Source organism: Ornithodoros turicata, chromosome 9, assembly GCF_037126465.1.
Source record: "Ornithodoros turicata isolate Travis chromosome 9, ASM3712646v1, whole genome shotgun sequence".
In the NCBI taxonomy this organism is placed as follows: Eukaryota; Metazoa; Arthropoda; class Arachnida; order Ixodida; family Argasidae; genus Ornithodoros; species Ornithodoros turicata.
In genome coordinates this window covers 30,114,722-30,131,367 of record NC_088209.1, presented here as the reverse complement: position 1 = coordinate 30,131,367, position 16,646 = coordinate 30,114,722, and the positions used below count along the sequence as shown (strand labels likewise).

The 16,646-nt window shown below is 41.2% G+C and overlaps 1 protein-coding gene across 3 annotated transcripts in view; it reads right to left on the bottom strand.

The window, feature by feature from the left end:
* Positions 1-16,646, bottom strand: part of LOC135368583 (calcium/calmodulin-dependent protein kinase type II alpha chain-like) — a 106,862-nt gene that overhangs the window by 6,385 nt on the left and 83,831 nt on the right. For 2 of the 3 annotated variants that reach the window (XM_064601968.1, XM_064601966.1), the window contains exons 12-15: positions 16,586-16,628; positions 11,209-11,298; positions 620-652; positions 148-223 (exon numbers count right to left, since the gene is read on the bottom strand). In XM_064601968.1, the coding sequence (XP_064458038.1) occupies positions 148-223; positions 620-652; positions 11,209-11,298; positions 16,586-16,628 (242 nt within the window). The remainder of the gene's footprint in view (positions 1-147; positions 224-619; positions 653-11,208; positions 11,299-16,585; positions 16,629-16,646) is intronic. The other variant, XM_064601967.1, reaches the window with a different exon arrangement.

Here is a 16,646-nt window from a genome sequence, read left to right as displayed (position 1 = left end):
AATGGGGAACTTTCCTCACGTCGGTAGCACTCTACAAAATTGATGCGATTGTAATGTTCCCTGGCCTGTAATTCAGAAGGCATCTCCGAAAGACGCAAAAGCGAAGTTTACTTTCGTGTTTGGAAAACAATGATCCCTGAAACTCACGTGTAGGTATCGTAGTCTCCTCCATTGATGGACTCTATAAGTTGCTCAGTCAGCTTCACAATTTCTTGTTTACGAGCTGAAATAAGAGTCAAAAGAACATGCTCGAGTGCCAAATGTATCAGTCATAGGGAGTGCTACGTGGCTCTAAAACTATGCAGAAAGTTGCAGAATTCATATCCACATAGGGATTTTATTTACAGCTCTGACAGCCAAGTAATATTCTTCACCATGTTAGGGCAGGGGAGAATTAGTACAAGTTGGCTGAAGTGGAAACTGAAGCATTTCATGCATGGGGCACTTATCCTATCTAGTTTATTGCTACTTGCATTACTTAAAGGTTAATACTACTTGCTGTACTATAAAGCATTTGTATTAATTAGTAGGAAGAATGTGTGAAAGCATTTCTGTTTGCTCTTTGCAAGGGGGAGGGGGGGGGGGGCATGTGAGCAAGAAGAACATGAACAGTACTCACGATCGTGGATAGACCCATTATTGTTCCTTACAGCTGATAACACAGAGGAAAAAAGGTGCCTTTAAGAATATACAAGAAACCAAGTGTTCCGCTTGTATTGTTTGAGCAGTATTTTATGTATCATGGGTATCATGTGTTTGCCCCACCTGTGTCACTTGTGAGATTATTCCTGCAGTTCACACACACAATTAATTATTGAACATGCATTGACCTCTTTTGAAATATGTGTTGTAGTTTATAAGACTCGGATAATATTTTCGGTTGACACGGGGGTGAATGTGACATGTCCCCATGCAAAGTTTGGCCTGTTTTGCTGCCTGCCTCACTACTGCAATGCGAGTTACGGATGTCAAAAATTATAAGTTGTAGACTGTCATTAATTCAAACTCCAGGTGCCCGCAGGGTTTTGTTTAAATTATCAGACATCCGAATTAGCGGAAATTCATCTAAAGACGTGCTGCAAGACAAAATTATGGTTTGTTATGCGAGCAGCTGCACATGCAAAGCACATTTTTTAACCTTTCTTCACCAAAGATTGGTTATGAGTAGGGACACACACAAAACATCAGTAAAAAGGCCTGTTACAAAGTTTATTGAAATGTAGAGCTATTTATGAAAAGCTTATTATTATTATTATTAATTGATCCATCAAGGGGCCTTTAGGCTTATCAAGGCTTATCTGTGGATGACCGCTCAGTCAAAACATAAATCCACAGAGCAAACTTTTCAATGCTAGCCAAAGCAAGCACACTTATAAGGCTCCTTTAGCAGGCGAATACGTCTGAAAGTGAGCAACGAGTTGAAAGGCGGGTGCCTCGAGAGATGGAGTCTGTTTTCTGCCAGTAGGACTGTTTACGAGGGAACAAAATGTATGGCTTAGGCGAAAGCGCCGTTTGAAATTGGCCGCCTTTTCAATACTCTGAAAGCCCAAGATAGAGCTTGAATTAACGAGAGTCTACTGTAGGCGTTTTCCTTCTCTTGGTGAGACTTTGAAGGTGAAAACAAAGCCCTGTGCACCGCACTGTGCAGTAAGGTCCACCCCTAGCAGCACATGCAGAAAAATGCTGTCGAAGCCCGAAATGACCCCGGTTTCTGTACAAGCTATTGGGAATAACAATGCACATGGATACAAATTCGCATGGAAAAGACACAAAGTGGAGGCTAGCTGGAGAACCACGACAGAAACACCAAATACCCCTGAGACAGTGGAACGTACAGGGATGATGCAGCAACTTCTCGAACACACCGAAGATTCATTCCACACCTTGACTTCTTTTAAACCAAGAATTTGGTAGTGCATTTGGGAGGGGGGAAACGATGGTGGAATCTTCCTCCCCCACGCAAAGTCCCCGTAGAACCCCTCTCGAAATATTTTTCTGTCGACGGCACTACTTTTTCTGTTATGGATTGCGTGCTAGTTAGCAAATAGCTTTTACGTGACCATGATAGTAAGGTTTAAAGGTCTTACTAAAGCTTATATACATGTAAATAAATGCTGAATTTCAAAACATATAACGTGCATTTGCGATCTGTTCGATAACCTTCCAAGTTCTTAAATGGGCACGAATTTTAGTTGACTAGTGAGCAGGCGGCACCAATATCATGGGGTTTAATGTCATTACAAAACTGACTTGCGGCACGACATCAGTGGATAATGCCATTCAAGACCCGAATGGCATTAGACGATAATGTCATTTGTTCTACCCGTGTGGCACAGGTACAAAACCTTGAGTCTTCAGAATCTTACGGAACGCATGCCATTGCAATCCATGTGTCTCGCACCGTATTCTCCCGAAACTGTCTCCCATTCTGTCTCTATGTAAAGTGGAAGTATCATAAAACAAATTTCTAGCTTTGAGAAGTACGTCATAGGGAGGCACAATCTGCAATGTGTCTGGCAACATAACTCCCAGGAGGGCAATAACAGTTAGCAGTCTCTCAGTCTGGCTAGGGCACGTAGTGCACTACAAAGTCCACCCGATACGAAGGGGATAGCCTCCAGGATCATTATCGTCATCATCATCCGTTTCCTCACCACAGCTGCTAGCAGACCTTGAATGCTGAATGGAAAGTAGGGATGCTTCCGCTGACGGTAGGGGAGAGACATCAACTCCTCGTGACATCACCTACTCTAAATCTACCAAGTTCTGCGGTTTCTATCAAAAATTCGGGGAAGCGCGTAATGTTCACCGGAGGCATTTATATTTTGCCTACTGAATCTTTGAGCTAGGCTGTTCATCAATTTGTTTTTTTGTCCATACTGGCTGTGTACGAAGAAACTCACCGAAGGTCAGCATAACAGTTGTTGCAATCCCCAAGGCGTTTGTGAAGCAATGAGTTTGTAACGGGAGGATCCTGTGCTGCGGTATTGCTCCGTTAACCTGGAGGCATTGTGTAAGCATTCCCTCGGTATCCACTCCTCCCTCGCTGTTAGAATTTCTTGCATTGTCCCTGTGTGTTCCTCTTGTCTCAGGGTGGGGTGATGGGGTGGGGTGGGGTGTTCTCAGACATTGGTTTCTCCCTGGCTGCCTTGTTACACACACGTTCCGTCCTAACATTTTGAGGCTCAGTTCAGTGCAATATGGCATGCTGTGGCAGTATCTCTCCAGTAGAACGTGCGTAAGCCACTGGCATTATGCAAAGGAAGATGTAATGCTACATCTTGCAGTAAGTATACATTTATTTGTGAAAGGGTGCCTGTGACCAGAGCAGAGTGGAGATAGGGATGACAGCATGCGCACACGCGAGATCTGGGACTGCATCCGCGACCCCGCTAGTTGAATAGATAGAGAGTGTATCCACACATTTACAGTCGTACTTCTAGGAAACAATCTGCGAAACTAAAATGTTATTCACATTACTTCCCTATTCCCTAGTCTTGGGGTTTCAGTAATATGAATTCTGATCAACAAACTTTTTTTACTTTTCAGTATACAAACTTTCATCTACAACTGGCAACTTCAACGCCATTGTGGATTCACCGTGTGCTGCCATTTACATCTCCCCCTAGGGAAAGTTTGCAGAGGCAATAGTATTTATTATTTACTCGCAGATGAAATGTAGAAATTCGTGCAGACCGCAGACGCACGCAGTTTTATCCTCACTTGATCTGCGTGGGGTTCGAAACATTCCTATCCGCAAACCAGGATGCCATGCGGACATCTGCGCGGATCCACGATTAAACCGCACCCGTACACGGCTCTACCTAAGACCCCCCTCTCATCCAAGGAGGAGTTTTTCCTGATGCCGAGCAGTAAAGGAAGAGCACCAAGTTCTTCGAATGTGTTAGTAACAACATCAGCAATGTTTGCGAGCCTCAGACTCTCCACCGGACAAAAGCTGCGAAAGCATAATAAAGTGCAGATGTCATGCAGTTAGTAAGAAGCACTTCAGCATTGTACCAAGCTGCTGCCCACTGCAACCGGCGATCTCACCTGTAATATTTGGAAAGGTGGTGGTTGTCATAGTGCACGTTGGAGATGCTACGGCAATTTCTAAGTTTGCAAGGTCTTGTGTGTTTTTTGGAATCCCTTGCTATTGACCACAGTTGTCTTAACTTTCCGAGAAAGAGCAAAGAAAACAAACCTTACGCTAAAGTGCAAGGAACATTGAGCAAGGTGGCCCGATGTCTTTGACAATGACTGACTATAATGCTCAAGAACCTTTTGTCAGAATCTTTGTACGGTTCCTTTATGGGTAAATCATAGAATGCAGCTGGATCATTTATGCCAGGTGATCAAGAAGTCATGCTCCCCACAGGTCAGCAACATCGACCTTGAACTATTAAAATTTTTGTTACAATTACACAAAATTGCAATGACAGATGTTATCGTTTCTTAAAGTATCTCTTTTTGCTCAATCAATTTCATAAATATGGTCTGTATTCAGGTGGGGTAAATTAGAAACATTGTCCTGTTCCAGCTAGAGATGCAAAATTTTGAACTGTTAAAAAGCAACTTTTCATGTTTCTTCCAGAAAGATTGGGGGAAAAAACACACAGCGTTCACTCTTGTACGACTTGAAGATTTATGAGAGTACAAGCGTTTACCATATAAATAGAGAGTAATAGCTTTTATTTGGTCCAAATCGAAAAGGCAAATGTTTGTTTATACCTAGCTCTCATTTGTGTAATTGCCATAACTTTATTTTTTATACCTTAAATTGGATATTTTGCAGCAATATTTCCAGGAAAAACATCGAGGAAAAAATCAAATCAGTTTTCTCGACGATTTTTCAATTTTCTTTTTTTCAAAACCTCATATTCCCAGCTCCATGACATGTAATTAGTTCATAAAGGCTCAGACTTGAAAGGTACAGTTGACTTCATTACTGCTCATGCAAATGGAACACGTCTGCACATACTGAATGTTTGGGAAATAATTTGACATTAGTGTGTTGCGTCCTTCTGCCAGTCACAAAATTCAGTTATTTCGCATTAACACCAATGCTGAGCAAATGTTGAGCAGCACAGTAGGACATTTGGTGAGCTATAGCTTCTTTTTCCCTACTTCTCAACCTTAGTGAACCATGTACCTTGAGTAACGCTGCTGCAGAGGTTTGGGAGAGCTCTAACAATTTTTACACACTAACCCTTGAGGGCAGAGCAGCATCTCTGGACCACATGGCATTGTATGGCCCTGCCAATTTAATTCAGCAGATGTTACATTCTGAGCTAAAGATTTATCAATAGCTAGAAATTTACTGTGTCGTTTGATAAAATAATGACCCAGTAAGAGACACTGGCCACCTTGGCTAAAACATATTCACCAGACAAATGGCTTCAATGACAGTGCAACACAAAAAGCAGCATTATGAATACTAGGATTGCCAACTGTCAGTCTAAAAACTTAGCGCCCAAAGCCATGAAACGTTTTCACATCTCCATTATATAGGTAAGATTTACAAAAATGCTGTACTTGTGTACTTAACTGCAGATTTCGTGAAAATGCTTGTGGCCACTTGATACCAGCGATTTATTAATTTATTTTATTTTATTACAATTATTATAAATAAATATATTTTATAAATTATTAAATTATGTTTTATTTTGTACCTCGGTCACACAGGGAGTCTTAAAGGGACGGTCACATTCGGAAGCCCATCTACGAAATCAATACCACAATGGTCAGCGTCTGTCGACAATCTACTTCGCCAACTTTTCGTTTGAAAAGTGCTTAGATATGAAATGAACTTTAAAGCCCAAATGCCCCATAACTCTGAGATCCCCATAGGGCCGCAGCACTCCTTTTCTCAAGGTCGTGCCCTCATTGGTTCTCCGGGAGTGACGTTTTCTCATTTTTCCAGAGAGGGACTTCCGGCATACTCCCAACATCCGGCGTCAAATGACAGTAAAACGATGCCACTACTTTGCGTGGGATTTTTTGATACCGTGGTCAGTGGGCCACGAAGAATAAAATGGCACCACAGTTTTGAAATCAATTGGAACAGATGAGACGGCCCCTCTTAACGATCGTCAACACCAATGGCAACTGAACATTCGTGTAGAGCTTCTCAGCGTGTTTTGCTGGGTGGCGCGAGGCACGTGTTCAACGGTTCAATCTCTATCGGTTTCAGTTATCATTCAGACTCCTCACATGACAGGGGGTAAATTATCCTGCTATGATACCCCTGTCACAACCCTAGCTCCATTAATTTTTATGGTCAACTGCTGTTTGTTCATTGTAACTAGAGCTGACAGGAACTGTTCTATTAGTCAATGCCCCTAACGTCTTCAAACAATGCTCTTGGCCTAGCTGTAGCAGCCCTAGTTTTGTAGTTTTCCATCCAGAGACACTAATAGACATAAATAGGACTGCTTTAGCGCAATAACGCTTCATTGATGACACGCGTTAGTCAGAATGGCATTATGTAAGCAGGTGCTGACTACTGACGTGCTCAAGAGAAGCAACAAAAGTGTACCATACACATGGCACAGATCCAGCAAGTAGACAACACACCTCAGTACAATTAGGTCCAAGTGGGTCTTTGCTCTCCCACAACATTTGCTTTTGCACAAAGGCTTAAAATACATACATTGTGCCCACACTACAGGTTAAAGAATTGCCGAGCATCAGACTGAATGCTTTCTTGATCTGTGGAGTGCGAACTAATTACTTTGTGTGCACGCTTCTCTGACAGGTGGCAATCCTATTATATCCTAGATGTGTTTAGCACACTGAAGGCACAGAGCATGCCACACAACACTACTTTACTTAGCAGAACTGAAGTAGTCACCAAAATCGTTTTCATGCAACAATTATCCATGCCTATCCAGCATATCCAATCATATCCAATCTTATCCAATCATATCCATGCCTACAAGAAGCAGCAGAATCATGACGCATGATTCCGGCAACCTTTTTAGAAAACTCAGCCAGAGGATAAAAAGCAGGCACACCTGCTTCTTTTGCTGTTACTTAAGGTTTGGAAACATTGTGTGTGGAGACATTATGTGTCGTGTTTGCCCAACTGGTATAGATACGTATCAGGCTCATTTTCTAGTTAATGCCGTCTACACGTATTATTGTTATCTTTGGCATGCACCGAGGCTCTTTTGTCTAAGCCATCTTGTATGGAATAACTGTTTCATGGATACTCGTGAAATACCTATTAGTATTACTAACAGTATGCTGAAGGTAGAAAAGAGACTGAAAAAGAATTTGCAACTGACATATATGCAGCAAGTCATCTGCAGAAACAGAAACATCCCTCGTATTTTAACAGATATTAAACTTCGGTGCTGGTCCTTTCTGCAGTGGCTAAATGTTGTGAACAATGTGCTTAGCATTCCATAGCATTTGCGTGTGTGTATATGTGTGTGTGCTCTAATTATTCCCATTGCAACAGCACAGACATCAATGCAAAATCGCAGTTCCTCGCAAACAGACGTCCACACTATCAAAATGCATTTGACTGCAAAGAGGCAGCGTGTATTGCTGCTGCGGTCCTACCTTGGTCCACCCTGAATAACTGTTTTACTTCGTTCAGGTGCCGCATGGACGTTGTCTACAGAGGAGGAGGGGGGCAAAAAAAGAAAGGACAGTAGGAGAGAGAAAGTGAGAAGAAAACAGAGCAAGAAAAAGTATTGTTTTCAAGAAGCAGTACCACCATGTAGAGAGTAAATAGCATTGCTTCAGTGCGAAAAATGAATCAAAACTGCGGTGCAGGCATAACAGTGTTGCAAAGAAGTTTTTCCGTGTCTTTCCTCGTAACAAAGTGATCAGTTGCACAATAATTGAAGTGTGGCTGTAAAGTAATTGTGCTGAAAAAGTGTTTAGGTTCCTCAAAGGGTGTACCTCACTGGATTCTGTTTGTTCTGATGCATAATCCTATCGCTACATGCAATAAGCATACCTTCGGGTCTGAAAGTAACTATTCCCTAGGCAGGAGGTGAAAACTTAGTAGTCACCCGATTAGCACGTGTACAATGTCTTCTTATTTATCTGTTCACGCATTCACTACTCTTATCGCTGCCAATGTTTGTTGCCAAAAGCTAGTTCAAAATGCCCACCAACCACCAGCCCTCCCATAGTGTAGCATTTTCCACAGGACACACCATGGAAAAAATGCATTGCTAATCAAAATCAATGCTATTCTGATTGAGTTATGTACGTTTTAACCTGTATTACAACAAAAGTGTCCCTAAAATGCTACTTATTTCCTAATGTAAGCAATGTACAGTTTTCAAGTGTTCAGAACAAACTTGCAACAGTGCAACACCATGTAGATTCCATGTCATTTCATGCACGAGAAGGCCTGTAATCATTAAAAAAAAAAACATTGCAGATTGCAGTTTTTCCATCCCCCAAGCGTGCACAAAATCTGTGACATCTTAACCACTTCATTTCTTGCACTGAGCAGCAACCTTTACACAAGTTTCACTTACAGCAGCAGTCAATACCCATGCAAAACAGAAGTGAAGAGCAAGAAAGACAAGTATCACAAACAGTTCACTGCAATGCACTGCACAAACCACCTCACAACAAAAAATAGAGAAGCATATGGCACGATGTACACAGCACGACAGAACAGTATAATGACCTCATAACTCCTGTGTGTGCCAGAGGTAGAATGACAGATGACATTGTTAGCAGTGACAATTAACTCATCTTGATGACTGAGTGAGAGTGCAAGCTTCTCGATGCCGAGTGATGTTCGAGTGAGCTTTTCTTTTCGTTTACTTTTTAATCGATCTTTGAGAATACAGGGTGCCCCACCGAAAAAGGACCAGGGGCTAAAGAAAAAATTGAGTGCTGGACACAAATGGAACCAACTGTACGTGTTTGGCAGTTGTGTGGTCTATCCAAAAATATTTCTTTCATCGCCCCTCGTTAATTAATTAGCGATAATTAATTTTCTAACTTTTTAATTATAAAAGCTACGAAGTTGTTCCAATGAGAACATCTGATCTCTTCCGTTGCCTGATACCAAAGCCGTTTTCAGAACAAAAATCCATTCGATAGATCGTTAGCAAAAAATTCGTGACGGAACACCATTTTTTTCTTATTTTGTTCATTGCACATCTCTAGAGACGCGGATTTCCTTCACCCCCAAAACGAGACGATGAAAGAGCACACTATTGCCTCTTGCGTCCTCGAAAAAGATTAAAAGAAAACAGAAGATGCAACCCAAGATAAGGGCAGTTGCGGTAGAGTCACCCAATACATTTGTGTTTGTTTTGTTTCCGCAAGTTTAAAACTCATCTCCGACGCATGAGGCGGCACTGTGCTCTTTCACTCTCTCACACTGGGGGGTGAAAGACGCGTCTTCGAAGATGCACAATGAGCAATAAAGAAAAAAATGGTGTTCCTTCACGATTTTTTTTGCGGACGATCTATCGAACGGACTTTTGTTCTGAAAACCGCTTTGGTATCAGGCGACTGAAGAGATCAGATGTTATCATAGGAACAACTTTGCAGCTTTTATAATTAAAAAGTCAGAAAATTAATTACCGCTAATTAATTAACAAGGGGCAATGAAAAAAATAGTTTTGGATAGACCACACAACTGCCAAACACGTACAGTTGGTTCCATTTGTGTCCAGCACTCCGTTTTTCCTTTAGACCCTGGTCCTTTTTCGGTGAGGCACCCTGTATAACGCCCACACTGAGGCATTCCGTGAGACAACCTTCTTCTGGAAGATTCACGTATTGATGAAGAATATGCAGGTATTTTGTTGGGATATGAATTCTGCATCTTATGCACAAGAAAAATTGAAAAAAATAAAAATTGCTGACAGTCTGCAGCTGATAAAAGTGAGCCCAACCTTGGCCTTACACCTGGAAATCCTCTAGGAGTAAAATTATCCGTAGTAAAAGGGGTGGTCTCAAAGAACTGTAGATAATTAATTGGAGAAAGAAAAAAAAATGACTTAGGCAGGTGGTGTTCACCTTCAAACTGTTTGCAAAGAGTTACTGGCCCTCATTTTACTCAGAAGATGAACTGAAAAATGTGTGCACAGTCCAATAGAAATTGTTTGCATTGCAGGACACTGTGCAAAATGCAAAAGAGAAATATTTTGACTAATGTTTTCTGAATGATAAACTGCAAAGCAAAGGTGATGGCACTGATATATGAAGCATCAGTACAACCAATGTTAACACCAGTAATAACACCAATGTTATCAACAATGGAAGCAATTTGGAAGTGCTTCATTTGCTTACTATGTACCACGTATATGTGGCACACCGTATGAGGTACGTAAGGTAATAGAAATGAAATGAAATGGAGGTGAACAGATCTCCCATGACAGCCAGTGATCACGAAATGAACGTGTAGTCACATACTATAGAGCCATTATGATAATCGGTTTCAAGACTTCTTGCCCTGATCTCCACTAAGCATAACTGAGCATTCTGCTTCTCTGTCTTTCTACTATGAAGTGTGCCTCAAGCTCCCCATGGAAGGCACTACAGAGGGCAAGCATTTTTCAACCTTTTAAATTAAACATTCAAACATTTTTCAACCAAATTTAAAAAAAAGAAACTTGCCTACTGTGCATACCAAAGTATGACCTCAATAGTCATGAAAGAGATATAACCTATGCAAGTTTCAGAAATGAAAATGTGCATTCCCCAATAGTTCCCCATGTACGTGTAACACTATAGCATGTAATGTATATGTGCAATAGCTATGTTCAGCCTTAGACAACTCACTTGACAACATTACTTTGCAAAACCTGTAGGAATTCTTAAAGTCAAGGTAATCTAGCTATTTCTCTGAAATATTTTGTGTAAGGAAGACGAGTTTTAATAGTAAATGCACGAAATGTTATGTTTGGGATTCCAGAAAGGCTCATATGAAGCCATGACTCAGATACAGTGAAATAAGGTTAAAATCCAGGCGGGTTCGTGATCCCTTCTAAAAAGGATAAAACACTCAGCGCAGGGGGAAAACGAACACAACACAAAAACAAGACAAAACAAGCACTGTTTAAGTGCTCGTTTAGTTGAATTTTTGTCTTGTGTTCGTTTTTCCCCCGGCACTGAGCATTTTATCGTTTTTAGAGCTCACATACGTTCTGTGAAACTGAGTACTACTTCGAATTTTTAACGAGACCATGAAGCATGCAGAATTCTGTCAACATGTACCTTTGACATCATCGTCTTCTATGGTAGTGCTGCTGTCAGTGGACTCCTTGACTTGGGAACCATCTCCTTTCTTTGTCATAATGCTCCGACCTGGAGTGTAGAAACACCACATGGCATAGGCATGTTGTGTACTGGATTCTCTACTCACATGATCAAAATTAAGAACTTATTTGTTTCAGCAGTAACATTATTACATGGCAGCCAATTCACCCTTAAATGTAGAGCTTGCATTCACAACACTAAGAACTGAACCCAGATCCAAAACATGGTAGACTCCTTTGGTATTCCATCACCATTCAAATGTGAGTTAGTTAGCCATGCAAGTGGTCCAGATGTCCTGCCCTGGATTTATCTTAATCAGTGTGCATTATGCCCCCTCATTCAGATGAACCCTGGACCTTCCCCTGGAGACAAAAAAGTACGAAGCCCCTTCACTTTCCCTCTCCCTCCAGAAAAAATATCCCGATGTCGTCCAATGGCTCGCTAACATATTTCAGAAAGGTATGCCTTTTCTCCTTAACATAGTGTATAGTCATGTCAAAAAATGTACAACTGAAATGCCTCACACGGCACCCTAAGTGATATCACGACTAGAGCAAAGAGGTTTTATATTCTGGAATACGTTGGTCAGGGTAAACAGAAAACATTGATGGGCTGCTCAAATACAGCACATGGGAAAGAGAGCACAGCACAATAAAGCAGGACACGGAACCACTTTCCACATGGCAAGCACCACCAGCCACTAACATACTATGAAGAAGGAATTTGTACACTAATACACCTCCTTGCCAACTGGGTCCTATAAAGCAGACAAAACAAACACGGGTGTGAATGTGCACGAGGACATGTCACTAGGCATTGTGTGTAACAAGTGTGTCACCAACTTCAACACAACTAGAGGCAAACATGCTCAAAGCTTGAGCTGTTCCAGGGCTTGGCATGGTACACGTCACAAACACATTTTACCACAGACTCAGCACCAACACGTGGTATGTCATGGAGGGTAGACAGCGACAAACTATGTGGTTGTTCACCTTAATTATCCAAAACAAACTTCTCCACCCTTGATGTGTAGAGACGATGCTATTTCAGCATGTAGGCATAGAGACATTGCACAGATGTTAGAGTATATTGTGGCTCATTAATCTAGAAGTATAGCGAATACAGAAGTAATAATGATGCTAACTTACGAGTATGCTGAAGAAATAAGATTATTGAAGTTATAAGCCACATATTACATCTTGGGTGAATGCTACTCTTATTTTGATAGACGAAGCGTTAAACAGCAGCTGACACCACTGCTAGAACAACCACCACATCCTGTGAGCTCATGCACAGCGTGACCATCAAGAACAAACATGCACCTGAACACCGCCATGCACGTGCACAGAAAAGGATATGATAGAGCTAGGGCGATGAGGAATCCTAAAAGTTCAGCTTGTGTGGTGCTCTGCACAGTTTTTTATCTAACGCCACAGAAGAGAATCTACTTTGCTCAAAGGTAAGCTCTGTCAACATTAGTATCAGTACCAGATCCATTACTAGTACACAATCATGTCAATGAGTGCCAAGAATTCCAGCTAGTATTGCTATTACTCTACAGGAGCACCACTCCAGCCAATCTTTATAGTGATTTTTCAAGAAAGGAATGTTAGAGCTTCATGTTGGTTGATTTTATACCTTGTGCAACATGCTACATTACATAGGTCACATGTATGTATCACATTGGGGAAACAGGACATGCTTGCGTAGCACTTGTAGTTAATGGCACATTTATTAAGTATTAAGTGTTTTTTTTTGTTTTTTTAAATATTTTATTATGTATTAAGTGTATTAAGTGTTTTTTCTTCACGTTCTACGATATTAAGTGTAGCCATAGCAACTGTTACATAAAGGCTTTATCCGAAGCAAAACACAAGTTGCATGAACTTGAAGTACTCCTGCTTTCCAAATGGCTGTATGCATACATGCAAGGGATCTGACATTACGGATTTCAATAATAAAGATGTTCAGCATGCTTTGCATTAATGGAATCTGAAGCTAGACCCACGTGGTACATATTCGATCGCATTAAATGGTGCATGTTATGCACTGTAAAAATTTCACGCATGGGATCAGTGTTCTGTATATGGGAATGCATGTCAAGATAGCCCTGAATTCTACACAAGGTGTAAAAGCCGTGTTTTAGTTTCCTGCAAGGCTCAACACCGCCTTGCCGACACCGGCATCCAGCTGTTACATAGGGCCACAGATTCATGTGACCTTGGAGATAGGTCCGCAGTCTACAAGCTCCATATATTATGCACGCTGCTTCAACACAGGGTTTTATGCACCGCGATATGCAACATGTGGGCCAGCTTAAACTCGTGCATTCAATATGAGGGAAGGTAAGAATGATTCTGGCTGCTAAAGAAGCTCCTGGGAAGACGTTAAAGTTTGTATGGACAATTGTTGACAAGAAGAAAAAACTCTTTCAAAATGCACTACCTCTGCAGACACAGGAAACTTGGAAGCAAAACAATTCCCCTTTTATTCAACCATCCACAACATCCCTTGCGTGGTTGTTTTTAGTGAAATAAACAAATTTCCGGTGCCTGATCTAAGAGGGTGATAAAAAAGCTACGCCATCCCCATCTTTATGGAGACAAAATGAAACTTTTACCTGTGTTGGTAGGAGTAACATGGCCTGCAGGTAAAGCATGAAAAGCATAAACAAGGATACAGAAAAAGTGGTAATGACATGCGTTATGTCTCGCTGAGAGTAAGAATGTATGAAATATGGCATGCAACATCGCACGAGACATGTGAGAGAGGTGAAAACTGAACACCCTCCATGAGGTTGTGCTTCTACCCACAAGCCTAGTACCGTATTCATTTGAGATCAAGCACATAGTCAAAAATCTTGCGAATTTACAATACTACCAGAGCAGGTGCCCTTTTCCTTCTATACACAGGGACACCCTAAGAAGGGACACCCTAAAAATTTTATTTATATCATCATGGTTCACAACCACACTTCACCGTTAACTACCCAACACAGCGCCAATGTGACACACCTATGTGCACGGTAGTGACAACACGCGCATCAAGTTCGCTAAGTGAGTCAAAGTAAAATGCTGCTGCGAATAGACCTAACAGTGCTTTCTCATGCTATCGGCTGCAGAGCAGGCATGGTTGTCACAACAGATTCCTGCGTTTTTTGCCAAATAGCTACATTATTTTTTTTTATATCAGGCAGACTTCTGGTACTTCACATGACAACTGCAGTAGAGCAGCATGAAACTCTTCTAGACTCTTCACTAGATCTCTTTATTGTCCCTTTAATCGTAAGTATAATTAATTTGGGAAGCACAATGCTAACATATGGCTGCAAGCAACAGCACAGTAAAGTTCCTGCCAACGAGTAAACAAAAAGGAGAGAAAGAAACACATCGAATTTTCCACATACTGTAGCTTTCAAATATGTACACAATAGGCCTGTACAAATAGTTGTTTTAAAATCATGGTAAATATGTACATATATATAGCCAAAGGAAACATTAGGGGAGTAGTAGTGTAAACAAACCAAATACTTATGGAACGTATGCACGGACGTCAACGTACATAGAGCATGTTACATGCATACAGATCTTCATGTGAAGCAGCACTCACTTTGTTGTACTGCCTTCTCATGTGTCATTTTCAGCCTTCTGCATATAGCTTTGAAACTATTCAAATATGCTATTTCATATTCCATTTGGAATCTGAATCAAATACACAATTATTCGCTTCGGTATTCCAAAAATCTGAATGTTTGCACAGCCGTCATAATAGATATTCAAAGGCTTTTATGAGCAATACTTCTGTATTTTTTATTTTATGATTTAGAACTACAAGACTGTACTGCTGACCATGAACTATTACTTTTGGCGGTAACCCCCCCATAGGTACCATATATTTCAAAACCTTGGACAAGGAAAAGAAACCACGATTAGTGTAGCAATTAAAAATTCGCGAGACCAAGTAATATCTTTTGAGCTCACTAGCTAGGAGTTGCACATATACTAACAAATGAACAGATTTTCGTACCAAAGACTGGGGAAAACAATGACCAATAGAACATTTTGTAACTTAAGCACTGTAATTAGCGACCAAAGGTTATCTTTACTGACGCTGTCGTCCGGGGGCGGCCCTAGAGGGGGGGGTCAGGATGTCCTGATCTCCTCCTCAATTTCTGTCTTCACATTGTGTTTAATTGACCTAGATTGTGTATCTACCATACTGGCCGAGGCTGGACACCCCCCCCTCTCAGAAAAATCCTGGATCCTCCCCTGCTGTCATTGAAACACAGGCCCTTGGCCTTAGCACAACACGCAGCTTTTGTGAATGTACAAATTGCACAAGCCCACCTTTTGGAAGTATACATCATGCCACCGGTGTTACGCAACCCATTAGAAATGGAAGATTCATGCACACGCCGTACTGGGCTCCTCAGCATGTGTGGGAGTGTGTTCAAATAAATACGGTAGTTAAACGCTGCACAAACAATGGCCTCACACAGTGAATGAAGATGAAAAGCAATGAGCTCACACTCTGCAGAAAGCAGGCAAACTAGATTAAGGGAGTGTATTTACATACATAGTTTACACTTCGGGTGTACCTGTACGTGGTGTTAGCTGTGCAGAACGTTGAGACACCAATACAACGACAAATACTACATTGGTAATTTTACTCATTCACACCACAAACAGCATGCAAGGATGCAGACGTCTAAATGAAATACTTTGTGTTACATGGATATGCAGTGCATTTCCAAATTGCATTTGAAATTACATCTTGTTTTAACGCTTGAAAGAACATTGTGATCCCACATAACATGGCGAGACATTTGCTTAGAGTCAAGATGTGTTTATGGCGAAGACTAGAATATACTGATTTTCTAGCTCTACAGCAAGCAGTCTTAACTGGAATCCCAACCTTTGGTATTGACCCTTAATGGCAAAATATCTTGCGAGGTAAGCATTTCTTTTGCACGCCTATTTCCAACTTATTTTAAACCAGAGCTTGTCAGGCTGAAGCTACCTGCAGTCACACAGTGTGGGTACTCTGTAGCACTGAAAATCAAGCTTTAGAATAATATGTAGAGCAAACAGACTATGACTTACAGTGAAGGTATTGCTCCATTTATAAATAGTGATTTGCAGTATGATGCACATTTAGTTGGAGGCAAAAGCAACTGATTTCTCTGCCCTTCTAGAAGGACGTCTAGATACAGATGTGCAGACTTCAGACAGAGATAAAGAGAATGGGCAAAGGTTCAAGATAAGCCTCTGCCCTCCTCGCGTTTACGCGTTACATGTGTGTACCCTGGGCTGATGTGTGTGATAAAGTAACTTACTTGAGAAGTTACGGGTGGCCAGCATTGTTGTTAAAATGGCTCCCTTTGGAACAAAAAGGAA